The 27005-nt window shown below is 33.7% G+C and overlaps 3 protein-coding genes across 7 annotated transcripts; 1 reads left to right on the forward strand and 2 right to left on the reverse strand.

Annotated features, from left to right (window-relative positions):
• Window positions 1-2363: 2363 nt before the first annotated feature.
• Window positions 2364-7330, reverse strand: LOC116126054 (putative uridine kinase C227.14). Of its 3 annotated transcripts, XM_031411756.1 has the most exons (12): window positions 7205-7330; window positions 6919-7052; window positions 6787-6830; window positions 5635-5712; window positions 4814-5006; window positions 4701-4731; window positions 4562-4620; window positions 4336-4409; window positions 3720-3806; window positions 3040-3101; window positions 2911-2939; window positions 2364-2831 (listed from the first exon to the last, which is right to left on the reverse strand). In XM_031411756.1, exons 1-12 carry the CDS (start codon window positions 7260-7262, stop codon window positions 2745-2747), a joined length of 936 nt encoding a protein of 311 aa, XP_031267616.1. In that variant the 5' UTR covers window positions 7263-7330; the 3' UTR covers window positions 2364-2744. The 3 variants fall into 3 exon arrangements, with proteins under 3 accessions (XP_031267616.1, XP_031267617.1, XP_031267618.1); XM_031411757.1 differs by lacking the exon at window positions 2911-2939; XM_031411758.1 differs by lacking the exons at window positions 2364-2831; window positions 2911-2939; window positions 3040-3101 and adding an exon at window positions 3109-3624.
• Window positions 7331-12110: 4780 nt separating this feature from the next.
• LOC116126053 (putative uridine kinase C227.14) lies at window positions 12111-17308 on the reverse strand. 3 transcript variants are annotated; one of them, XM_031411753.1, is made up of 12 exons: window positions 17143-17308; window positions 16857-16990; window positions 16725-16768; window positions 15382-15459; window positions 14561-14753; window positions 14448-14478; window positions 14309-14367; window positions 14083-14156; window positions 13467-13553; window positions 12787-12848; window positions 12658-12686; window positions 12111-12578 (listed from the first exon to the last, which is right to left on the reverse strand). In XM_031411753.1, the coding sequence occupies exons 1-12, from the start codon at window positions 17198-17200 to the stop codon at window positions 12492-12494; spliced, it is 936 nt and encodes a 311-aa protein (XP_031267613.1). In that variant the 5' UTR covers window positions 17201-17308; the 3' UTR covers window positions 12111-12491. The 3 variants fall into 3 exon arrangements, with proteins under 3 accessions (XP_031267613.1, XP_031267614.1, XP_031267615.1); XM_031411754.1 differs by lacking the exon at window positions 12658-12686; XM_031411755.1 differs by lacking the exons at window positions 12111-12578; window positions 12658-12686; window positions 12787-12848 and adding an exon at window positions 12856-13371.
• Window positions 17309-20789: 3481 nt separating this feature from the next.
• LOC116126017 (transcription factor ABORTED MICROSPORES-like) lies at window positions 20790-23273 on the forward strand. The gene is given in 9 exon segments (XM_031411713.1): window positions 20790-20841; window positions 20844-20868; window positions 21313-21495; window positions 21589-21670; window positions 21821-21889; window positions 21997-22311; window positions 22410-22694; window positions 22794-22970; window positions 23061-23273. Coding segments are annotated over 9 exon segments (1398 nt in total). The 5' UTR covers window positions 20790-20792.
• Window positions 23274-27005: the final 3732 nt, after the last annotated feature.

The following is a 27005-nucleotide window of genomic DNA, read 5'->3' on the forward strand; positions in this document are numbered from 1 at the left end:
ATGATCAATAATTATTATGTGAGTTATTTAATTATTTCATGCAATCACTTATTATATATTCTTCATGGGATGCGTTGATTAATTAGAATAGTTGAATGAGGGAGCAAAATCATGTGCAGTTTGATGGAGCATTTATTCATGCCCATTTGTTTATTGTCATAGCTTTGAATATATATTTCAGTCTCCATGCATCATAATATAAATTTGACCATACCCTTAACCATAATTTAGATAAACATTTAATAAATTTGACTGTGGTCTCTTCTGTGAATTGCATTAAAGTTTGGAATTTTGATTTTATGTAGCAACATGGGGTTTACAGAAATTAATTTTTATAACACATAATTGTACACACATATCTTGGATCTGGCATTGCTGAAACTGATGCATTTTCCGATAATGGAAAATTTTGCAATATTTAAAGATGTAAAGAAAGAAGAATTTTGGGAGAAAGATCCAATAATGTTGCTTAATTTACAGAGAAGATTAACGTGAAACAAATCAATTAATGATCCGAATCTCTTGATTACCAACAAATGATATATATGGAGAGAGAAGGAATTTATAATGTAAGTATAAGTGGCAAGAAAGAGAGAGTTAACTATTTAAGCATTTATATTCATAAACTTACTGTCTTCTACTTGTCTCTCACTTTGCTAACACCCACTTTAGAATCCCAGGTTTATGTTGTTTTCGTGGTTAAAGTGCTGTCGTTTTGTCCTTTTTCTCAATCTCTTCTTAAAGAGAAAAGTATTTTGTGTAATGGATGAGGATACAATTATTATTTTTTTTTTATAATAATTGAGGGTGTTCAGACCAATTTACGCGCATCACAAATAGTCCTCCGAAACCCTGAAACTACTAATTGAATAAGAGTTCTAATGGTTATCAATATTAACATCCAAAAAGGGACTCGAACTCTGAACCCTTTGTATAATACACTTTAAAGTCTCTATCAAACCACTTCATCACTCAATTAATCACATCCCCATTCAATTCTTAACTCACTCAACTGGCTGGTTCTCTTCATTAGACACTATATTGCAATATTATTATTTATCTCTCTCTCTCTCTCTCTTATATATATATATATATGGGTTAATCTTAAAATTAAGTTTCTTAATCAAGGAAATCATCAAACCTTACATCTTTCTAAAGGAAGGTTCTATATTACTTATCAATAGGAATAAATGGTTTATATATATGGATTCACATTGTACATTCTTATTCTTATTTTATATATTCTTTCTTCATGTTCTAACTTCTAATTCTTACCCTAACAACAATATGTCTACTATTATTGATACTATATATATTTTACACATTGGAGGGGTCAAGTCTTACTAACAGTGCATATTGTAAATGTACAAAAACATGAACCCATCTTCTGTTGCAAAGATGAACCATGAAATGTGTCAATCCTCAAATTGTTGAATTCAATATGGATGGTAAAATTGAGAAAAGAAGAAGCCGGCATTCATNCATGGGGTTTACAGAAATCAATTTTTATAACACATAATTGTACACACATATCTTGGATCTGGCATTGCTGAAACTGATGCATTTTCCGATAATGGAAAATTTTGCAATATTTAAAGATGTAAAGAAAGAAGAATTTTGGGAGAAAGATCCAATAATGTTGCTTAATTTACAGAGAAGATTAACGTGAAACAAATCAATTAATGATCCGAATGTCTTGATTACCAACAAATGATATATATGGAGAGAGAAGGAATTTATAATGTAAGTATAAGTGGCAAGAAAGAGAGAGTTAACTATTTAAGCATTTATATTCATTAACTTACTGTCTTCTACTTGTCTCTCACTTTGCTAACACCCACTTTAGAATCCCAGGTTTATGTTGTTTTCGTGGTTAAAGTGCTGTCGTTTTGTCCTTTTTCTCAGTCTCTTCTTAAAGAGAAAAGTATTTTGTGTAATGGATGAGGATACAATTATTATTTTTTTTTTATAATAATTGAGGGTGTTCAGACCAATTTACGCGCATCACAAATAGTCCTCCGAAACCCTGAAACTACTAATTGAATAAGAGTTCTAATGGTTATCAATATTAACATCCAAAAAGGGACTCGAACTCTGAACCCTTTGTATAATACACTTTAAAGTCTCTATCAAACCACTTCATCACTCAATTAATCACATCCCCATTCAATTCTTAACTCACTCAACTGGCTGATTCTCTTCATTAGACACTATATTGCAATATTATTATTTATCTCTCTCTCTCTCTCTCTTATATATATATATATATGGGTTAATCTTAAAATTAAGTTTCTTAATCAAGGAAATCATCAAACCTTACATCTTTCTAAAGGAAGGTTCTATATTACTTATCAATAGGAATAAATGGTTTATATATATGGATTCACATTGTACATTCTTATTCTTATTTTATATATTCTTTCTTCATGTTCTAACTTCTAATTCTTACCCTAACAACAATATGTCTACTATTATTGATACTATATATATTTTACACATTGGAGGGGTCAAGTCTTACTAACAGTGCATATTGTAAATGTACAAAAACATGAACCCATCTTCTGTTGCAAAGATGAACCATGAAATGTGTCAATCCTCAAATTGTTGAATTCAATATGGATGGTAAAATTGAGAAAAGAAGAAGCCGGCATTCATCTCTTTATCATTTGCCTCAGTTCTGCAGAAACTTTATGCCAAACAGATTCATCTGACCTCTTTCTCCTCTAGTGCAACTGGTGAATTCATTATAATTCAATAGACTTGATTACCAAATCTGCATTTTTCTTTGACTTCATAATAAGCTCCGCATTGGGTCGATCATTATACTCTATCTGCAAAATGAATCAAGTATTAGATATATTTAACTAGCACAAGAGTTAATAACCAACTTGCAACATATTAAAAGCTTACACGCCATTTAGCAACATCCGGGGGCTTCCCTGTAATGGGAAGGTAAAATTTTTTAACACTCACTTCTATTTATTTCTCGTTTTAGAGAGGATGGAAAAAGAAAAAAAAAAAAAAAAGGGAGCGCCATACCTGTTGAAATATGTCTCTTTATAACCCGTTGCATAGCCATGTCAAGATCAACATCAATGAACCTTGAATGAATAAGAAACACCAACACAGATTACTCAGCTGTTTCCCCAGAAAACTCAGTATTCAAGTTTCCAAAAGTGAAAAGGCAATTCATTGTTTCTTGACATCTGATTTTATTTCGCAGAAAAAAGCTAATGGAAAAGTGGAGCACATATTAATATGTCCAACACTAAAAATATCATAAGATCCTACTTATCTGTGCAAGTCTTAGATGTTTCTAGGTAGGAACTGATACCTTTTGAATCTCTAAAACAGTGCTCAGAAAATGAAAGGATTAAGCTCTTCACAAGGGGAATAAGCTTGAAATTCTGTGAATAATTCCCTTGTATTAACAATGAAAAAAATTATTGAAACTTAGCCATAACATTTTAAAATAAAACAGGAGGCGAACAAATTTCCTTGAAGGAGTACCTTCAAAGCATTTTCACATTATGAGCCAGTTGTACCAGATAAATGTAATATCCACTGCAAGGTTGGTTTTGGCTATGCATACACTATGTTAAAGAACTATATGACCTTCTACAACTGCGTAAGTTAACAAACAATCACATCTTCGAATTTTCTGACCTGAATATTGGTAAAATAAGACAGCAATGGCATGGGAACAAATAAATCCTTACCATTTCTCATCAAACATAGATGATATATCCTTCCAATCTCCTTCTTCTAGAAACAGATAATTTCCTTCTACTATAATCACTTTATGCCTGCAAAAAGGAAGAAAAAGAATTGCATTAATTCACCGTCAACTGATCACAGAGATAACCATGAAATTAAACCTTTGCCCAAATTTCACATTCTCCGGATATGTTCAATTTTTTTACCATTGGTTTCCATTTACTTCTCTTAGCAGTATCACTTAATATGTCAAAATGTTTTAAGATCAAACTTGTCAAGATAGATAGCATTTGCCCTTATCAGAACAAACTCCAGTTTCCAGAATACTGTTATCTCAATAAGTGACACAAATAAGCTGATCGTAGAAAGGTTACAGATCTTTCTTTGGCTTGTTGAACATCAATTTACTATTCCACGCAATAGAATTATAATCATTCAATTCCAAGAAGGTTTCTGCATCAGACGAGGACCTCATGCTACACACTGAAACCAGTGTATGTGCTCCAAAAACATCTATGAAGAATCAACAGTCACCACCAGTATCCCATCAACTTAAAAAAAGTGTTTATAACCAAAATAATTTCAAGCAAAGTTATTAGTTGATGACTAATTACTTACTGGAGGCTCACAAAAATATTATCTTCAACTGGATCTCCAACACCATGGTCAAATGATGGCGCATAAACTGATCCCTGAGAAACTTAAATTATCAAAATTCAGTCACATGGCTAAAATTATTGTATTTTCTAGCCACATCAAAGAAATTCATTCATACGTTTGGATTCTCTAAACACATTCAAAGCACTCAATCATTGCTAAGTGTACAATCCTGATCAATACTAACCTGATTCTTTAAATTCTTCAGACAATTAAGCAGTAGCAATGGATCAAAAGTCCACGGAGCTGATTCATGAAGGGAAGCATCAAAACTATTAGTATTCATAACGCTTTAAATTAGTATATTGCAAATATAGAAACCTCACCTCCTCTTCTTGCATGAGCCTCCTTTGGATTCTAAAATTCAGGGACATTAGTTAGAATCAAATGTTGTAAGGTGATGAAGATTTAAATAAAGAAAACATAGAGGAAGCCTTACCTCCATTGCATCCAGCTGAGAACGATATAGATGGAATCCATCCATAGGAATAACTATAGCAACATCAGCAGGCTTAACCTGAGAATCAAATGAAGAAGCTTTTTGAGGCCATATCTTGTTTATACGTCGCACTACTTCAGATGCTAGAGTGCTCTTTCCAGCACCAGGAGGGCCAGCCAAACCCACAATATACCTGAAAGGTTATTCAGCTACACAACTTCATTTGCCAAGTGATAGGTAAAAACCAGGCAATTAAAAATCAAGAGTTTGAGAAACACTCTTCATGGAAATCTCAAATAAACAGAACAATGTGTAACAAGATTCTATATTATTCTTGTACAGTCCCTGCATCAGCAGTCTAAATGTCAACACGGAGGGGGACAATTGGGGACCACACTCAGATAAAATACTAGAACCATTTGATATATAAATTTTTCAAACATGCTCAGAAGATCAATTGAGCACTCTAGCTCTACACATATAGGATAAAAAGTAATTTCCTTTAACTTGATAGCGCACCAATCGGATTGTCCAATCCTCTTTAACATAAATCAGAGTGAGACGATTTACTGGATAATATAAGTAAGTCTTGTACCTGGAATAGATGCAAAATTCAACTTCGCATAGCATTGTTCTAAGTGGCTCAGGCTAAAGTTTATTTATGAAAACAGATTTCCAGCGGTAGAATAAAAAACAGAAATATAGAGATGTATGAATGAATTACTATATCAGGAGTCAGAGAGAGTGAGAGAGAATCAAGTTGTAGTCAGGACAAAACAGCTTTCTTCATAGAATTTTCTTGCTAGTAGAAGATAACTTACTTGGCATTCGGATTTGATGCAATTGCTGATGTGGGAATAAGACGTTCAGCTAAAGCATCATATATCTCATCCATACACCTTAAAGGAAAAAAGAGTGACATTTATTTAAAATAAAAAGTAAAAACTACATAGGTTATGAAACAATACACAAGGGCCAAACTACAAAAAATTAAACACCATATGATGATACTGACAAAAATACTAGTATATGTGCATGCCTATAAACAGTTGATAACTAGAACCAATTAGTTGATGTAAAATCAACCAAAAAGAGGTCTTTTACATATTTTAGCAAATACCGCTCCCTACAGCAATGGCATATACAAACTTGCAAAATGATGGGAAGCATAAATACTTAAGACTCAGTTTTCCTAACAAATGAAGTCTAATTAAAAAACCAAAAGTTTGAGTAAACCATTCACACATGGAAAAAATAATTGAGTGATCATTTATTGCCCATAATTTCCTCTCCACATGATAGAATGTGTCCTGATTATTTCTGCTTCTTACCAGGACACAGAACAATTAGCCATGTGGAAACTCACTTAACCATCAAAATATATCTATAAGAAAATGGTTCTCCCAATTCAGAACCTGAATAACACATAGTCTGATCAGCATTTGGACAAAGTACAAGCTGCTTCAATACTATATGCAACAGGATCACCCGAAAACAAAAAAAATGAAAACAATATCTTGTCGCAAGGAAAGCAAATCTGTTAACCACCACTGAGTGACTGAGCGGTCAACTAAGACTCTTGGGTGTATTACTCAAGAGGTCTTGAGTTCGATCCATCTCGACTGCTAATAGGGGTGGCTACTGGAGATTTACCTGGACATATCTTTCTTCCGAATAGTATGAAATTAGTTCAAATGTAAAGGTCATAGCTCTAGGTTGATTTCAAGTTAACCAATTCTCTTTCTGTGGATTAAAACATGAAAGCCAGAGCAGTAAGGGCTTGCCATTTCAAGATTTTCCAATTCTTAATCTACCAATATCTCCACTATTTAGAAAAAAACACCCAGGTGACTTTATAATCTCCAAGATCATGTCTCACTACCAACTTTGGCCTACATTGCAGCAACCAATACGATGCTCATAACTTGCACAATCACTCGAAATTCAGTTGAAAGATGCTTTGCATACCATACCTGGCCTCTAAAATAGGAATTTCTCTCTCTTGACTGCACAAAACCTGAAAAGAAGGCACAAATTTAATCAAAATAAAAATGAGACAAGGAGATAAAAATTTCAAATTTTCAACAGTGTCAATGAAATCCAACCTTGAGAGAGTTTCTGTTATGAACCACACGTCCGGTTTTACTTAACAGAGGTTGTGCAGTTCTTTTGCTCCATGAAATGGGCACAGAAAAATGATTCCATAAAGGAAGTTTAACCCTTTTTCGCAGAAATAACTCTGCATTAACAAACAATTTTACTAAAACAGAGCAATACAAAATACAAGTAATTATGAAAATAAGCGAATAACATCTACACATCATTAAAGATTGATTCAATTTTCCAAAGTGTACTGAAATTGAAACTGATTGAATAAGTTATGACGGAAACCTGTTGAAGAAGAACACAGATAAGTTGTTGGGTAGGCAGAAAACGAAGAGACTTCCATCGAAAAATCACAAGAGAATTTTGAATAATCTGAGAAAAAAAAAAAGTTTCGATCTTAGAGGCAAAATGAAAATGTTCGACTGGTAAACATACAGTCACAGACTCGGTTACTCTTGCCTTCTTGGTTAAACTTGACACGTGTATTCATGTGTACATTTAAAACTAAAATTAAAAAGTTTTGATTTATTTAAAAAAAAAACATATATTTTATGCATTAATATGATTGAAAATATGGTAGGACTCCTTTTTAATGTTTTTTATACATTTTTGGAAAATGTTTTTTCAAAATATTTAGGGTGCGATTTGGTTCAATATTTCTAGTCATATTCTCAATCCTATTTCCCAAATATTGTTTAGCACATTATTTAAGAAATATTAGCATATTTTTTTAATTATTTTTAGACCCCATAAGTTTATTAATTTCATTAAATATCCATAAATAAAAGTTTAAAAATTAGCAAAAACACCCCCATCTACCCATATTCGCTAGATTCTAGCAACCATCGTCGGTGGTAGCCAGAATCTGTCACAACGACCTACACCACTACCAGAACTGGTTGGTAATTCACTGATCTGGCCTTTTCTGGCCAGATCTACGGTAGATTTAGGTCGTTGATGGCCACATCTAGTTGTAGATCTGGCCTTTTCCGGCCAGATCCGTGGTGGATCGCGTCGAAAAAGGCCATATCGACTTGTTACGACACAGATCCGATTGATTTGTGTCGTAACGCAATTTTCTAGCCAGATTCCGGCGGTGGTGGCTGGAATCTGGCACTACAGGTGCTAGGGGTATTTTTGTCATTTTATAAAATTTTTATATATTGGGGTATTTAGTTAAATTAGCAAACCGGGAGGTTTTTTTAAAAAATTTTAAATTTTACCTTGTAATACTCCCCTATTTAACTATCCAATATTATTCCCAAAATCCTATCCAAAATAATAAACCAAATACACCCTAAGATTTTTGTTTTGTTTTAAATAAAATACCTTACCATCATCCTTTCTTTGTGTGTGTTTGCCTAGAATTGGTGGTACATAGAAGGCCTTTCCTGCTAAGGTTCCAATTTATTTTTTTCTTCTTAAAAAAATTAGAAATAATAAAGTAACAGATTGTTATAACTATCTCCTTGAAATGTGATCGTTATATTTGGAATTGCCTTGCTGAAGTAGCTAGATACTCAACACCCCTATTAGGGATAGGAAGATAAAAAAAAAACTCGGACAGGTACTATAGCAGCCGAGCCGAGCTGAGCTCGAGTAGCTAGATAATCGGCTCAGCTCATATACACCCCTATTAGGGACAGGGAAGGTAAAAACCTGCAAAGCCCGATCCCGTTCCAGGAATTGCCAACCCTACAATCAATTGAGATAATTGGTTACCAATGACACTTTTGCATTTGACTGGTTCACTAAATTACACATGCAAACAGAAGAGTATGTTGTTACAATATCAAGATAAGTATAGTTCATATAGACTTTCATTAAAGCATATTTGCGATCGTGTAAGGAAACAAAAATGGGTGGGTTATTGCAGAGACCCAAATTCATTGAAATAAGAAAAATTCCACGAGCCTAGCGTTCTCTATTCTACATCTGCAAAATTGCGGGCTGCTTTTTTTTTTTTTTTTTTTTCAAAACTTGTCAAGATAGATAGCATTTGCCCTTATCAGAACAAACTCCTTTCCAGAATACTGTTATCTCAATAAGGACACAAATAAGCTGATCTTGAAAGGTTACAGATCTTTCTTTGGCTTGTTGAACATCAATTTACTATTCCAACGCAATAGAATATAATATTCAATTCCAAGAAGGTTTCTGCATCAGACGAGGACCTCATGCTACACACTGAAACCATGTATGTGCTCCAAAAAAAATCTATGAAGAATCAACAGTCACCACCAGTATCCCATCACTTAAAAAAGTGTTTAAACAAAATAATTTCAAGCAAAGTTATTAGTTGATGATAATTACTTACTGGAGGCTCAACAAAATATTATCTTCAATGGATCTCCAACACCATGGTCAAATGATGGCGCAAAAATGACCCTGAGAAACTAAATTATCAAAATCAGTCACATGGCTAAAATTATTGTATTTTCTAGCCACATCAAAGAAATTCATTCATACGTTTGGATTCTCTAAACACATTCAAAGCACTCAATCATTGCTAAGTGTACAATCCGATCAATACTAACCTGATTCTTTAAATTCTCAGACAATTAAGCAGAGTAGCAATGGATCAAAAGTCCAGGAGCTGATCATGAAGGGAAGCATCAAAACTATTAGTATTCATAACGCTTTAAATTAGTATATTGCAAATATAGAAACCTCACCTCTCTTCTGCATGAGCCTCTTTGGATTCTAAAATCAGGGACATTAGTTAGAATCAAATGTTGTAAGGTGATGAAGATTTAAATAAAGAAAACATAGAGGAAGCCTTACCTCCATGCATCCAGCTGAGAACGATATAGAGGAATCCATAGGAATAACTATAGCAACATCAGGAGGCTTAACCTGAGAATCAAAGAAGAAGCTTTTTGAGGCCATATCTTGTTATACGTCGCACTACTTCAGATGCTAGAGTGTTTTCCAGCACCAGGAGGGCGCAGCCAAACCACAATATACCTGAAAGGTTATTCAGCTACACAACTTCTTGCCAAGTGATAGGTAAAAACCAGGCAATAAAAATCAAGAGTTTGAGAAACACTCTTCATGGAAATCTCAAATAAACAGAACAATGTAACAAGATTCTATATTATTCTTGTACAGTCCCTGCATCAGCAGTCTAAATGTCAACACGGAGGGGGACAATTGGGGACCACACTCAGATAAAATACTAGAACATTTGATATATAAATTTTTCAAACATGCTCAGAAGATCAATTGAGCACTCTAGCTCTCTACTATAGGATAAAAAGAATTTCCTTAACTTGATAGCGCACCAATCGATTGTCCAATCCTCTTACATAATCAGAGTGAGACGATTTACTGGATATATAAGTAAGTCTTGTACCTGGAATAGATGCAAAATTCAACTTCGCATAGCATTGTTCTAAGTGGCTAGGCTAAAGTTTATTTATGAAAACAGATTTCCAGCGGTAGAATAAAAACAGAAATATAGAGATGTATGAATGAATTCTATATCAGGAGTCAGAGAGAGTGAGAGAAAAAGTTGTAGTCAGGACAAAACAGCTTTCTTTATAGAATTTTCTTGCTAGTAGAAGATAACTTATTGGCATTCGGATTTGATGCAATTGCTGTGTGGGAATAAGACGTTCAGCTAAAGCATCATATATCTCATCCATAAACCTTAAAGGAAAAAGAGTGACATTTATTTAAAATAAAAAATAAAAAATACATAGGTTATGAAACAATACACAAGGGCCAAACTACAAAAAATTAAACACCATATGATGATACTGACAAAAATACAGTATATGTGCATGCCTATAAACAGTTGATAACTAGAACCAATTAGTTGATGTAAAATCAACCAAAAAGAGGCCTTTACATATTTTAGCAAATACCGCTCCCTAAGCAATGGCATATACAAAATTGCAAAATGATGGGAAGCATAAATACTTAAGACTCAGTTTTCCTAACAAATGAAGTCTAATTAAAAAACCAAAGTTTGAGTAAACCATTCACCATGGAAAAAATAATTGAGTGATCATTTATTCATAATTTCTCTCACATGTAGAATGTGTCTATTATTTTGCTTCTTACCGGGACACAGAACAATAGCCATGTGGAAACTCACAACCATCAAAATATATCTATAAGAAAATGGTTCTCCCAATTCAGAACCTGAATAACACATAGTCTGATCAGCATTGGACAAAGTACAAGCTGCTTCAATACTATAGCAACAGGATCACCGAAAACAAAAAAAAATGAAAACAATTTCTTGGCGCAAGGAAAGCAAATCTGTTAACCACCACTGAGTGACTGAAGCGGTCAACTAGACCCATGGGGTTTACAGAAATCAATTTTTATAACACATAATTGTACACACATATCTTGGATCTGGCATTGCTGAAACTGATGCATTTTCCGATAATGGAAAATTTTGCAATATTTAAAGATGTAAAGAAAGAAGAATTTTGGGAGAAAGATCCAATAATGTTGCTTAATTTACAGAGAAGATTAACGTGAAACAAATCAATTAATGATCCGAATGTCTTGATTACCAACAAATGATATATATGGAGAGAGAAGGAATTTATAATGTAAGTATAAGTGGCAAGAAAGAGAGAGTTAACTATTTAAGCATTTATATTCATTAACTTACTGTCTTCTACTTGTCTCTCACTTTGCTAACACCCACTTTAGAATCCCAGGTTTATGTTGTTTTCGTGGTTAAAGTGCTGTCGTTTTGTCCTTTTTCTCAGTCTCTTCTTAAAGAGAAAAGTATTTTGTGTAATGGATGAGGATACAATTATTATTTTTTTTTTATAATAATTGAGGGTGTTCAGACCAATTTACGCGCATCACAAATAGTCCTCCGAAACCCTGAAACTACTAATTGAATAAGAGTTCTAATGGTTATCAATATTAACATCCAAAAAGGGACTCGAACTCTGAACCCTTTGTATAATACACTTTAAAGTCTCTATCAAACCACTTCATCACTCAATTAATCACATCCCCATTCAATTCTTAACTCACTCAACTGGCTGGTTCTCTTCATTAGACACTATATTGCAATATTATTATTTATCTCTCTCTCTCTCTCTCTTATATATATATATATATGGGTTAATCTTAAAATTAAGTTTCTTAATCAAGGAAATCATCAAACCTTACATCTTTCTAAAGGAAGGTTCTATATTACTTATCAATAGGAATAAATGGTTTATATATATGGATTCACATTGTACATTCTTATTCTTATTTTATATATTCTTTCTTCATGTTCTAACTTCTAATTCTTACCCTAACAACAATATGTCTACTATTATTGATACTATATATATTTTACACATTGGAGGGGTCAAGTCTTACTAACAGTGCATATTGTAAATGTACAAAAACATGAACCCATCTTCTGTTGCAAAGATGAACCATGAAATGTGTCAATCCTCAAATTGTTGAATTCAATATGGATGGTAAAATTGAGAAAAGAAGAAGCCGGCATTCATCTCTTTATCATTTGCCTCAGTTCTGCAGAAACTTTATGCCAAACAGATTCATCTGACCTCTTTCTCCTCTAGTGCAACTGGTGAATTCATTATAATTCAATAGACTTGATTACCAAATCTGCATTTTTCTTTGACTTCATAATAAGCTCCGCATTGGGTCGATCATTATACTCTATCTGCAAAATGAATCAAGTATTAGATATATTTAACTAGCACAAGAGTTAATAACCAACTTGCAACATATTAAAAGCTTACACGCCATTTAGCAACATCCGGGGGCTTCCCTGTAATGGGAAGGTAAAATTTTTTAACACTCACTTCTATTTATTTCTCGTTTTAGAGAGGATGGAAAAAGAAAAAAAAAAAAAAAAGGGAGCGCCATACCTGTTGAAATATGTCTCTTTATAACCCGTTGCATAGCCATGTCAAGATCAACATCAATGAACCTTGAATGAATAAGAAACACCAACACAGATTACTCAGCTGTTTCCCCAGAAAACTCAGTATTCAAGTTTCCAAAAGTGAAAAGGCAATTCATTGTTTCTTGACATCTGATTTTATTTCGCAGAAAAAAGCTAATGGAAAAGTGGAGCACATATTAATATGTCCAACACTAAAAATATCATAAGATCCTACTTATCTGTGCAAGTCTTAGATGTTTCTAGGTAGGAACTGATACCTTTTGAATCTCTAAAACAGTGCTCAGAAAATGAAAGGATTAAGCTCTTCACAAGGGGAATAAGCTTGAAATTCTGTGAATAATTCCCTTGTATTAACAATGAAAAAAATTATTGAAACTTAGCCATAACATTTTAAAATAAAACAGGAGGCGAACAAATTTCCTTGAAGGAGTACCTTCAAAGCATTTTCACATTATGAGCCAGTTGTACCAGATAAATGTAATATCCACTGCAAGGTTGGTTTTGGCTATGCATACACTATGTTAAAGAACTATATGACCTTCTACAACTGCGTAAGTTAACAAACAATCACATCTTCGAATTTTCTGACCTGAATATTGGTAAAATAAGACAGCAATGGCATGGGAACAAATAAATCCTTACCATTTCTCATCAAACATAGATGATATATCCTTCCAATCTCCTTCTTCTAGAAACAGATAATTTCCTTCTACTATAATCACTTTATGCCTGCAAAAAGGAAGAAAAAGAATTGCATTAATTCACCGTCAACTGATCACAGAGATAACCATGAAATTAAACCTTTGCCCAAATTTCACATTCTCCGGATATGTTCAATTTTTTTACCATTGGTTTCCATTTACTTCTCTTAGCAGTATCACTTAATATGTCAAAATGTTTTAAGATCAAACTTGTCAAGATAGATAGCATTTGCCCTTATCAGAACAAACTCCAGTTTCCAGAATACTGTTATCTCAATAAGTGACACAAATAAGCTGATCGTAGAAAGGTTACAGATCTTTCTTTGGCTTGTTGAACATCAATTTACTATTCCACGCAATAGAATTATAATCATTCAATTCCAAGAAGGTTTCTGCATCAGACGAGGACCTCATGCTACACACTGAAACCAGTGTATGTGCTCCAAAAACATCTATGAAGAATCAACAGTCACCACCAGTATCCCATCAACTTAAAAAAAGTGTTTATAACCAAAATAATTTCAAGCAAAGTTATTAGTTGATGACTAATTACTTACTGGAGGCTCACAAAAATATTATCTTCAACTGGATCTCCAACACCATGGTCAAATGATGGCGCATAAACTGATCCCTGAGAAACTTAAATTATCAAAATTCAGTCACATGGCTAAAATTATTGTATTTTCTAGCCACATCAAAGAAATTCATTCATACGTTTGGATTCTCTAAACACATTCAAAGCACTCAATCATTGCTAAGTGTACAATCCTGATCAATACTAACCTGATTCTTTAAATTCTTCAGACAATTAAGCAGTAGCAATGGATCAAAAGTCCACGGAGCTGATTCATGAAGGGAAGCATCAAAACTATTAGTATTCATAACGCTTTAAATTAGTATATTGCAAATATAGAAACCTCACCTCCTCTTCTTGCATGAGCCTCCTTTGGATTCTAAAATTCAGGGACATTAGTTAGAATCAAATGTTGTAAGGTGATGAAGATTTAAATAAAGAAAACATAGAGGAAGCCTTACCTCCATTGCATCCAGCTGAGAACGATATAGATGGAATCCATCCATAGGAATAACTATAGCAACATCAGCAGGCTTAACCTGAGAATCAAATGAAGAAGCTTTTTGAGGCCATATCTTGTTTATACGTCGCACTACTTCAGATGCTAGAGTGCTCTTTCCAGCACCAGGAGGGCCAGCCAAACCCACAATATACCTGAAAGGTTATTCAGCTACACAACTTCATTTGCCAAGTGATAGGTAAAAACCAGGCAATTAAAAATCAAGAGTTTGAGAAACACTCTTCATGGAAATCTCAAATAAACAGAACAATGTGTAACAAGATTCTATATTATTCTTGTACAGTCCCTGCATCAGCAGTCTAAATGTCAACACGGAGGGGGACAATTGGGGACCACACTCAGATAAAATACTAGAACCATTTGATATATAAATTTTTCAAACATGCTCAGAAGATCAATTGAGCACTCTAGCTCTACACGTATAGGATAAAAAGCAATTTCCTTTAACTTGATAGCGCACCAATCAGATTGTCCAATCCTCTTTAACATAAATCAGAGTGAGACGATTTACTGGATAATATAAGTAAGTCTTGTACCTGGAATAGATGCAAAATTCAACTTCGCATAGCATTGTTCTAAGTGGCTCAGGCTAAAGTTTATTTATGAAAACAGATTTCCAGCGGTAGAATAAAAAACAGAAATATAGAGATGTATGAATGAATTACTATATCAGGAGTCAGAGAGAGTGAGAGAGAATCAAGTTGTAGTCAGGACAAAACAGCTTTCTTCATAGAATTTTCTTGCTAGTAGAAGATAACTTACTTGGCATTCGGATTTGATGCAATTGCTGATGTGGGAATAAGACGTTCAGCTAAAGCATCATATATCTCATCCATACACCTTAAAGGAAAAAAGAGTGACATTTATTTAAAATAAAAAATAAAAAATACATAGGTTATGAAACAATACACAAGGGCCAAACTACAAACAATTAAACACCATATGATGATACTGACAAAAATACTAGTATATGTGCATGCCTATAAACAGTTGATAACTAGAACCAATTAGTTGATGTAAAATCAACCAAAAAGAGGCCTTTTACATATTTTAGCAAATACCGCTCCCTATAGCAATGGCATATACAAAATTGCAAAATGATGGGAAGCATAAATACTTAAGACTCAGTTTTCCTAACAAATGAAGTCTAATTAAAAAACCAAAAGTTTGAGTAAACCATTCACACATGGAAAAAATAATTGAGTGATCATTTATTGCCCATAATTTCCTCTCCACATGATAGAATGTGTCCTCATTATTTCTGCTTCTTACCGGGACACAGAACAATTAGCCATGTGGAAACTCACTTAACCATCAAAATATATCTATAAGAAAATGGTTCTCCCAATTCAGAACCTGAATAACACATAGTCTGATCAGCATTTGGACAAAGTACAAGCTGCTTCAATACTATACGCAACAGGATCACCCGAAAACAAAAAAATGAAAACAATATCTTGTCGCAAGGAAAGCAAATCTGTTAACCACCACTAGGTGACTAAGCGGTCAACTAAGACTTTTGGGTGTATTACTCAAGAGATCTTGAGTTCAATCCACCTCGACTGCTAGTAGGGGTGGCCATTGGAGATTTACCCGGTCGTCAACTTCAGGACCCCAGGAGATTAGTTTAAGTGCGCGAAAGTTGGCCTAGACACCCCCGTTCACCAAAAAAAGAAAAAAGCAAATCTGTTAATTCTAGCAAATATGCCCCAAAAAGTGAGAGCTTGGAGGTTCTGAATTTTTCATTGTCAGCTAACTTAAATCTAAATTACTGAGAATCTTTAACTATGACATATCTTTCTTCCGAATAGTATGAAATTAGTTCAAATGTAAAGGTCATAGCTCTAGGTTGATTTCAAGTTAACCAATTCTCTTTCTGTGGATTAAAACATGAAAGCCAGAGCAGTAAGGGCTTGCCATTTCAAGATTTTCCAATTCTTAATCTACCAATATCTCCACTATTTAGAAAAAACACCCAGGCGACTTTATAATCTCCAAGATCATGTCTCACTACCAACTTTGGCCTACATTGCAGCAACCAATACGATGCTCATAACTTGCACAATCACTCGAAATTCAGTTGAAAGATGCTTTGCATACCATACCTGGCCTCTAAAATAGGAATTTCTCTCTCTTGACTGCACAAAACCTGAAAAGAAGGCACAAATTTAATCAAAATAAAAATGAGACAAGGATATAAAAATTTCAAATTTTCAACAGTGTCAATGAAATCCAACCTTGAAAGAGTTTCTATTATGAACCACACGTCCGGTTTTACTTGACAGAGGTTGTGCAGTTCTTTTGCTCCATGAAATGGGCACAGAAAAATGATTCCATAAAGGAAGTTTAACCCTTTTTCGCAGAAATAACTCTGCATTAACAAACAATTTTACTAAAGCAGAGCAATACAGAATACAAGTAATTATGAAAATAAGCGAATAACATCTACACATCATTAAAGATTGATTCAACTTTCCAAAGTGTATTGAAATTAAAACTGATTGAATAAGTTATGACGGAAACCTGTTGAAGAAGAACACAGATAAGTTGTTGGGTAGGCAGAAAACGAAGAGACTTCCATCGCAAAATCACAAGAGAATTTTGAATAATCTGAGAGAAAAAAAAGTTTCGACCTTAGAGGCAAAATGAAAATGTTCGACTGGTAAACATACAGTCACAGACTCAGTTATTCTTGCCTTCTTGGTTAAACTTGACGCGTGTATTCATGTGTACATTTAAAACTAAAATTAAAAAGTTTTGATTTATTTAAAAAAAATATATATATATATATATATTTTATGCATTAAAATGATTTAAATCTCAATATTTTTAAAATTTTGAATAAGATTTTTGGAAAATATGGTAGGACGCCTTTTAATGTTTTTTATACATTTTGGGAAAATGTTTTTTCAAAATATTTAGGGGGCGTTTGGTTCAATATTTCTACCCATATTCTCAATCTTATTCCCCAAATATTGTTTGGCACATTATTTGAGAAATATTAGCATATTTTTAACTATTTAGACCCCTTAAGTTTATTAATTCTTTAAATACCCCCAGAAAAAAGTTTAAAAATTAACAAAAACACCCCCACCCACCAATACTTGCCAGATTCCAGCAATCATCGTCGGTGGTAGTCGGAATCTGTCACAACGGCCTACACCACTACCAAAGATGGACTTTTACGGCCGTCGATGAGCACATCTAGCTGTAGATCTGGCCTTTTCCGGCTAGATTCATGGTGGATCGGGCGGAAAAATGCCATATCGACGCGCTACGACACAAATTCGATCGGTCTGTGTCGTAACGCAATTTTTCGGCCAGATTTCGGCGGTGGTGGCTGGAATCTAGCACTGCGAGTGATGGGGGTGTTTTTGTCATTTTATAAAATTTTTATATATTGGGGTATTTAGTTAAATTAGCAAACCTATGGTTTTTTTTTTTTAGAAATTTTTAAATTTTACCTCGTAATACTCCCCTATTCAACTATCCAATATTATTCTCAAAATTCTATCCAAAATAATAAACCAAACATACCCTAAGATTTTTGTTTTGTTTTAAATAAAATAACTTACCATCATCCTTTCTTTGTGTGTGTTTGCCTAGAATTGGTGGTACATAGAAGGCCTTTCCTGCTAAGGTTCCAATTTATTTTTTTCTTTTAAAAAAAAATAGAAATATAAAGTACCAAATTGTTATAACTATCTCCTTGAAATGTGATCATTAAATTTGGAATTGCCTTGCTCAAGTAGCTAGATACTCAACGCCCCTATTAGGGATAGGGTCATAGGAAGACAAAAAAAAACTCAGACAGGTACTATAGCAGCCGAGCCGAGTCTAGCTCAAGTAGCTAGATAATCGGTTCGGCTCGTATACACCCCTTAGTAGGGACAGGGAAGGTAAAAGCCTGCAAAGCCCGATCCCGTTCCAGGAATTGCCAACCCTACAATCAATTGAGATAATTGGCTACTAATGACACTCTTGCATTTGACTAGTTCACTAAACTAAACATGCAAACAGAAGAGTACGTTGTTACAATATCAAGATAAGAATAGTTCATATAGACTTTCATTAAAGCATATTTGCGATCGTGTAAGGAAACAAATATGGGTGGGTTATTGCAGAGACCCAAATTCATTGATATAAGAAAAATTCCACAAGCCTAGCGTTCTCTCTTCTACATCTGCAAAATTGCGGGCTGCTTTTTTTTTTTTTTTTTTAAAATGAACCATCTGAAACAGCCTTTAAACAGATAACAATCACTTCTCAACTTTTATCGGTAAATAGTGTATGAAATAGTTGGTATACTCGATCAATTGCCTTCTAACAGGCTCTTAAGTCTACTTCGCGCCTCCTCAGATAAACTTGAGCACCTGAACCTACGCCGCTGAGGAGGACATGACTCAGCACGAGGAGGGGAATTAAAGCAGATAACAATCACAGTGAGATTATCAGAATGAATGTAGGCGTGTCGCTTCCATCACTAGTTCTTGAGCACACTGCTTTGGGTCATCATGACAAGGCTAACTGCATATGACTGACATCACATCCCAGATACCATCACACCCAATGATTAGGAATTCATCGTCCTCAGTTAACACAACTTGTTGAACATCTGGGTCAGCAATGAGAGGTGAGGCAGACCCAAGTGGGAGTTTCAAGTTCCAGTCTCCCAGCGCTCGAGTGACAGAGAGATCACCATTAACATATCCGTCATCAATATACCCTGCCCCCCTAACTCCTCAAATCGCCTGCGTTTTGGAAGATATAGGAAGGCCTATGGTCTTGAGAATATCAACTGCAACTCTCCTTTCTCATGCAATATGCTAAGGTAGACATATCATCCCTTGTGAATGATATAGTCATGGAGATGAAAGTGAGATGGATTAATTTCAACTTGTTGAGTGACTTCCATGTATTCCAACGGTCAAGTAGGAGTTTTGAAGAAATAAATGGCTTCATCAGTTGATATTAAATATGACAATTATATATCAAATCGTAAATGTGGTATTTAAAGGCTTTCATAACCCAATTGGTTCATCTTATTCTTAAACCCAGAAAATCCAACAAATAAATATTTCTAACAATTAAAAGAAAACATTTAATAAATCGATGAATGAATACTATGTTTGTTATCTTTTATGTATTATATATATTAATTATATATATTATATTATATATATATTAATATATATATATATAATATATATTTTAAATATTAAAATGATTGGAAAATGAGAAAAATGAAAACTTGTTTCACATATATCTAAAGATGTACTTGTTCATAGCAAAATCAAAATAAAAAATTGTTCACCATGTTTATGAAATACAAATAAATAAAAAAAAATACAAAATACAAAATTTATTACCCCACAACTGATAAAACCCTTAAATTATCACTTATTTTGTTCATCTTGAATAATTGTCTAAAATATGTCAATGGTTGATTTCAATTTGTAATTTGTACTAAAAATTTTGATTTGAAATGAAGTTTTTATTTTGAGAGATAATAGAAATATATGGATAAAAAAAAATTATGAGTTCTTTAATCTAATATATCACAATAGATTTTGTGTGATTTGTAGGACTTATATTGCTTTTAATTAAAATGGTTAGATGTTCCAAGGCAAAATATGTTAGATATCGCAAATTAAGGTATAATTTGATTTGTTGTGCTTAAAAAATAATTTAATTTAAATAACAAAAAAAATGTTTGATAAAAACATTTCAAAACAGAATTTTCAAAAAAAAAAAAAAAGTTATAATTATTACAAATATAAATTAAAAGATTGACGACAAACTTGCTTTGTATTTTTCCTCACAAAAAAAAAAAAAAAAAAAAAAAAAAAAAAAAATCCCAAGAAATCAAAATAATGAGAATAGTTAGAAAAAAATAAATAAATAAAACATAATACTTTTTACTTCTCCTAAAACCGGTAATCCAAAAAATTAAAGTCCTTATAACAATTATTAATTAAATTCATCAAAAATCTTTCAATGGTGATTAACTTTAAAAGGTAGTTAAGTCATGCATTTTGCTCCTCGTAATTATATATAAACTCTTCTTTCTCAAGGTTAAACTCAACCTTCTCTCTTCTTTCTCATGCAAGCAGTACTCAACCTTACCTACATTTATATAAACACCATTTGCTTAATTCGTAATCCAAAATCTAATGGAATCATTGAGGCAGCTGGTAGGATTGGAAGGGGGGAATTACGCTGTTTTTGGAAGCTCAACGATGATCAAAGGCTAGTTGATTTTTTTTTTTTTTTCAAATCAATGTGGGATATAAGAGCTCTTTTAGAATTCAAACTCCTACCTCTTGTTGCCTTACGACTAATTAACATGATTCAAACGTTGATAATGTTTTGTCTCTACAAGGTCAGTGATTCAAATGTTAAATTTTAAATTTAATGAAATGATGTGCATGTGCAACCTGCCTCTTTTTTTTTTTTTTTTTTTTTTTTTTTTTTTTTTTTTTTTTTTTTTTGGGTCCTTGAAAATAACCTAGACTTTGTTTTAATTGTTGCTCTGATTACCTAATTCCCTTCAGATTGCATAAAATATATTTTGTTTCGATTTTAGAAGCTATGAATTTAATTAGTTTCCTGATGAAATGGTTTATAATCAGCATATTAATTTATATTTATATTTATGCATTACGTTATTAATATTAATATCTTTTCACTTAGATTTATTGAGTGGATAGATTGTTGTTGTGCTGGAATTGAGATGACCAACATTAATGGCGGAGAAGAGCTTCATTTTCCAGTTTCTCCGGTTCTTCCTTGTAGGGATGTTATAATTCAGCATCCAAGAACTGAATCTTGTGAACTTCTTTCTCAGCTTCCTTCTTCTATTCCCCTAGACTCCGGGTAAATATTTTTATATTTATTCATCAACTGTTCTTAATTATATATATATATATTCAATTATATAACTAGCTATTTGATCTCATAATTATTCAGGATTAATCATGCACAGACCTTGATTTCAAACCATCCAAGTTGGATAAACTTCTCTAGTAGCTCACATGGAGATCTTATGAAGGTATATAAATTTCCTTTAATTTTGAAAATATTAATATCCTATTAAAAACATTCATACTTATTGATATAACACATAATTTATGTGCATCCGTTGCACATTTCCCCGCTTTAAAAATTGATCTAACATTACTTTCCTTGCGATAATTTTCAGGAAACAGTTTGGACTAGGGTCTTGATACCAGTGGTGGGAGGATTGGTTGAGCTGTTAGCAACTAAAGAAGTATACACTGACCTCTCTACTTATTCTTTTTGTCTAACATATAAGATTAATTTGAGAAACCTAACTAGACAGTTGTATGTGCTACCGCCGATGCATGATATTTTCAGGTACCTGAAGATCCACATGTGATTGATTTTATCACAACGCAATGCAGCATATCAATGGGGCAGGAAGCTGCAATGGTTACTACAAGCAACATGGATGCTAATTTCTCATCACCAGTTAATAATGTGCATGAAAATGGACGGTCAGATTCAATCTCGGATTGCAGTGACCAGATTGATGATGAGGATGATGCCAAGTATCGGAGGAGAACTGGGAAGGGACCTCAAGCTAAAAACCTTGTAGCTGAGAGGAAAAGAAGGAAGAAACTTAATGACAGGCTTTATGCTCTTCGAGCTTTGGTTCCGAAAATTTCAAAAGTAAACCATTCTTCCTTTTAATTTGATCTTTTATCTTCTAACAATAAATTATATCAGTATTATAGAATGATTTGACGTTTGATGTTTGATGTTTTCAGATGGATAAAGCTTCAATCCTTGGTGACGCAATAGACTTTATAAAGGATTTGCTAAAGGAAATAAAAGAGCTTCAAGATGAACTGGAGGAGAATTCAGATGATGAAGGGAGCGCCAAGAACAATAATACAAGCATGAATGTTAACCAGAACATCGTGAAGCCAGAAATTTTCAGTCAAAGTGGTGGGTTTCATTTGGGTGCAACTGCTTCAGGTAATAGCAGTACTCTTCCTAAAGTTCAGAATCAAGACCTAGAAATCACTAATGACAAGACACAACAAATGGAGGTAACGTACTATAAAATCTAAATATAATATCTTCTTCCTCTTTTAAATTAGACTTTCAATATGTTAATTTTAATGTATAGAACAAAAGTACATTTGAAGGTGCAAGTTGAAGTGGCTCCATTAGATGGTAACGAGTTCTTTGTTAAAGTGTTTTGCGAATACAAGCCTGCTGGATTTGTAAAATTGATGGAAGCTTTGAATTCATTGGGTCTGGAAGTGACAAATGCGAATATAACCCGTTTTAGGGGACTTGTTTCAAATGTTTTCAAAGTGAAGGTAAAATTATGAACACGTTTTTAGATAGCAAAATTAAAACTACTCTTTTTATTTTAATTGTTCTAATTATTATGAACTTCTTGATGGCAGAAAATGGATAACGAGATGGTTCAAGCTGATCATCTGAGGGATTCATTGCTGGAGCTAACAAGAAACCCGTCTAGAGTATGGCCTCATGAGATGGCAAAAACTTCAGAATGCATCAATGGAGTGGAGTATAATCCTCCTCCTCCTCCTCCTCATCATCATCAAGAGCACCACCTTCACAATCACCAAATGAGTTTCCACCACCTTCACCAGTAAAAACATAATGGTAATGGTTAGAATAAAAGGGGCTACAGTGGACAATGCTTTTGTTCTCGGTTTAGATTTGGTGGTGGTAGTGGAGGGAATGGTTTGGCTGACTTTACGAACGGTTGTGGACAATTGATGCAATCTTTTTTAATTGATTTTTATAACTGGAGGGCGGATGTAATGCCACTTCATTAATAAACTCAAGAAATCTCATTTTTAAATAATTTTTATCATCGCAAATTTATTTATATATTGAATTATTCCCTTATAACTTCAATTTCCTATTAGTTATAAATATTTTTACCACCTCATATTTAAAACGTAAACTTTGGGTCCGTTTGTTTTATTATTTTAAATAGAATTTTGAGAATAATATTGGGTATTTTAATAGGGGAGTATTACGAGGTAAAATTTAAAAATTTCTAAAAAACCCCATAAGTTTGCTAATTAACTAAACATCCCAATATATAAATTTTTTGTAAAATGACAAAAACACCCCGACCACCTGCAGTGCTAGATTCTGGCCACCACCGCTAGAATCCGACCGAAAAATTACGTTACGACATAGACCAGTCAGATTTGGTGGGTAGGGCGTTGATATGGCATTTTCCGGCCAGATCCACCACAGATATGGTCGGAAAATGCCAAATCTACGACCAGATCTGGCCGTCGACAACCGTAAAAGTCCAACATGACTGTTGCTGATGGTCAGATCGATGAATTACCGACCAGTTCCAGTCATGGTGTAGGCCATTATGACAGATTCCGGCTACCACTGATGGTGGTTATCGGAAACTGGCAAGTATGGGTGGGTAGGGGTATTTTTGTTAATTTTTAAACTTTTTTCTGGGGGTATTTAATGAAATTAATAAACTTAAGGGGTCTAAAAGTAATAAAAAAATATACTACTATTTCTCAAATACTGTGCCAAACAATATTTGGGGAATAAGATTGAGAATATGGGTAGAAATAATGTGTCAAACGCACCCTAGATTATTTTTAGCCCCTTAGAATTGTTAATTTAAACTAAACACCCTCTACAATAAAAGTTTATAAATTGATAAAAACACTCTCACTCACCCACGCAACTATTGCCAGCAACTAGCCACCACTACTAGGTAGTGGTTGGCTGCCAGCTATAATTGGGTGGATATGGGTGTTTTTGTTAATGTTAATTTATAAACTTTTATTAAGAAAAGTAATCGTTAAATGTTTTGAGTTGAATAAAATATGATTGGATTTTGAATTGAATTATGAATATTAAAACAAATATTTATTTTGATATGATTGGATACGATAATACGTTAGGATAGGATATTGAGAAAAGTAATTGTTAAATGTTTTGAGTTGAATAAAATATGATTGGATTTTGAATTGAATTATGAATATTAAAACAAATATATATTTTGATATGATTGGATACGATAATACGTTAGGATAGGATAGGGTGAAAATAATGAAACAAACGAAGCTAGATTCATAACAACAAATAAATATTTAAATGGGTAAAAATAACTAGGGGTGGGTAAAACCAGGTACCCGACCCGAATGTGTCATTTCTCTACCCAAACCGAATATTTGGGTAGCTTAACAATAGTAAACCAATTTATGAAATACTAGAATATGTAAGTACCCGAAATTTTAGTTCGGTTACTGTGTACCCAACTGTAAACTGAAATTTCCAACATAACCTTTTAATAAAACATAAAATTAGTCTTTCAAACTTCCTCTAATTTTAATTAAACATAAAATGTTAATTAAACTTGCAATATTTCTTCCAAACAAAGATTGCAATATTTCTTCCAAACTTCCTCAAATTTTAATCAAACATAAAATGTTTTACATACATCAAACATAAAATGTTTTACACCAAGTGTATTTTAATTAAATTTTGAAATTTTAATCCAAATGAACAAATGCAAATATCAAATAAGAACATCTTTCTTCATCCAATCCAAATTGATGAAATATGGAATGCCTTTATTACTGATTTCCCTTGATCTTGCTGGCTGAGATTAATGAGTGATTAAAGTTTCAATCAATCAACTTAATTCATGTGATTGATTGAACAATTACAAGGATTTTTGTATTTATTATTTTCCTTCTTTACATTTACAAAATTGTATAAATTAGCCAATTGTACAGCCTTACAATATACTGAATATACAAGATTCTTATCTTTTCTTTTCTCTTGGGCATACTCTGGTAGTGTCATTATCTTGAACTGCTACTCTTTATCCTTCTCTTTGTATCTATCTCAATTCCTTACATGGTATTAGAGCTTAGCTAAAAGCTTCTACTTGCCTATCAACTTAGCTTCTTTCTCTTTCTTCCTGCAAACAATATTTAAAAAAAAAAAATCCACTACCCTCCAGCATGGAAATCAACCCAAATACAACTACAAAAAACCCAAATGACCCAATTAATATAAACATCCCAATCACCATAGAAAATCCACACAACTCCAGCCCAAACACTCAATCTATGCCTGCTACAACCCATACAATTGAAGCCCATGCAGCCCATTCAACGCTTGACCCAGCCTCTCTTGGAATACTAGATTACAACCTGGATTCCTTTCCTACATCGGGTTCAGATCCAAATCCCTACCCATGTCCATTTCTAATTGTTCCAACTGCCGAGAACAATTGCCCTAAACCAGGTGATGTTCTTTTCTCACCAATCTTCGATAGACATGAATTAGTCCTCATCAAACAAACCCCAACCGGATCAGACAACTATGCCTCTTGGTCTTGCAATTTCCGGCGAGCCCTCATCACGAAAGACAAAGATTCATTTCTTGATGGGGCTTTTCAAACACCGCCACAACCTCATCTTCAACATCACTGGAATCACTGCAATATGCTGGTCTGATCATGGATCAGCAATTTTCTTTTGTCAGAGGTCGCGATTGGGCTCCCACCGACAAAATTGGCCACCGAGGTCTGGGTTAACATCAAGGAGATAAATGGAAGTTAGATCTCGCCAAAACCTTCACTCTCTGTAATGCCTCATTGAACTCAAACAAGGGAATAACTCAGTCACCACTTTTTTCAATCGACTCGCTATCGTTTGGAACGAGTTAGACACTGTTGAAGAAACTCTTGAGGGGCCACTGAAAACACTTAATCAGTACTACAAAATGCGAGATCGAGATCGATTGTCGCATTTTTCGCTCGGATTATATGATGGTTTTCTTTCTTTTAGGACATAGGTACTGGCCATGTCTCCACCACCCTCTCTCCATTGGAGTTTTCAACTGGTGGTGCAAGATGGAAGCCAATACCAGTTGAATCTAACAGAACACCACTAGATTCAATGGCGCTGGTAGAGTTGAGAGAGAATGGTGATCAACAACAGCTATGGCAAAATGAAAGTGAAAAGCTTTCTCTTATATATGCGAGATGAAGAGCTCAAATTCAATCTCGCGATCTGACGTTCAAAAACTCATCACGTTTTTAAACACATCTCATGGATCCAATCGTGCCACGTCACGCCATGGGTCAAACAAGTTAACTTCTTGGTCAAACAAATCAAATGGATTTGGAAATGGGTCAAACGGGTCAGGAAATTCAAGATCCCATAAAAACCAATTGTATTGTGATTCTTATAAAAGAAGAAATCATGATCAGGACCATTGTTGGAGATTACATGGTCGTCTCGATTCCAACAACAATGATAGAAATGGCAATTCTTCTTCTTTCCAAGTTGATTCTCTTGAAAATCAGTCAACACCCACTA

The sequence above is a fragment of the Pistacia vera genome, unplaced genomic scaffold (genome assembly GCF_008641045.1).
Source record: "Pistacia vera cultivar Batoury unplaced genomic scaffold, PisVer_v2 Contig174, whole genome shotgun sequence".
NCBI classification, from domain to species: Eukaryota; Viridiplantae; Streptophyta; class Magnoliopsida; order Sapindales; family Anacardiaceae; genus Pistacia; species Pistacia vera.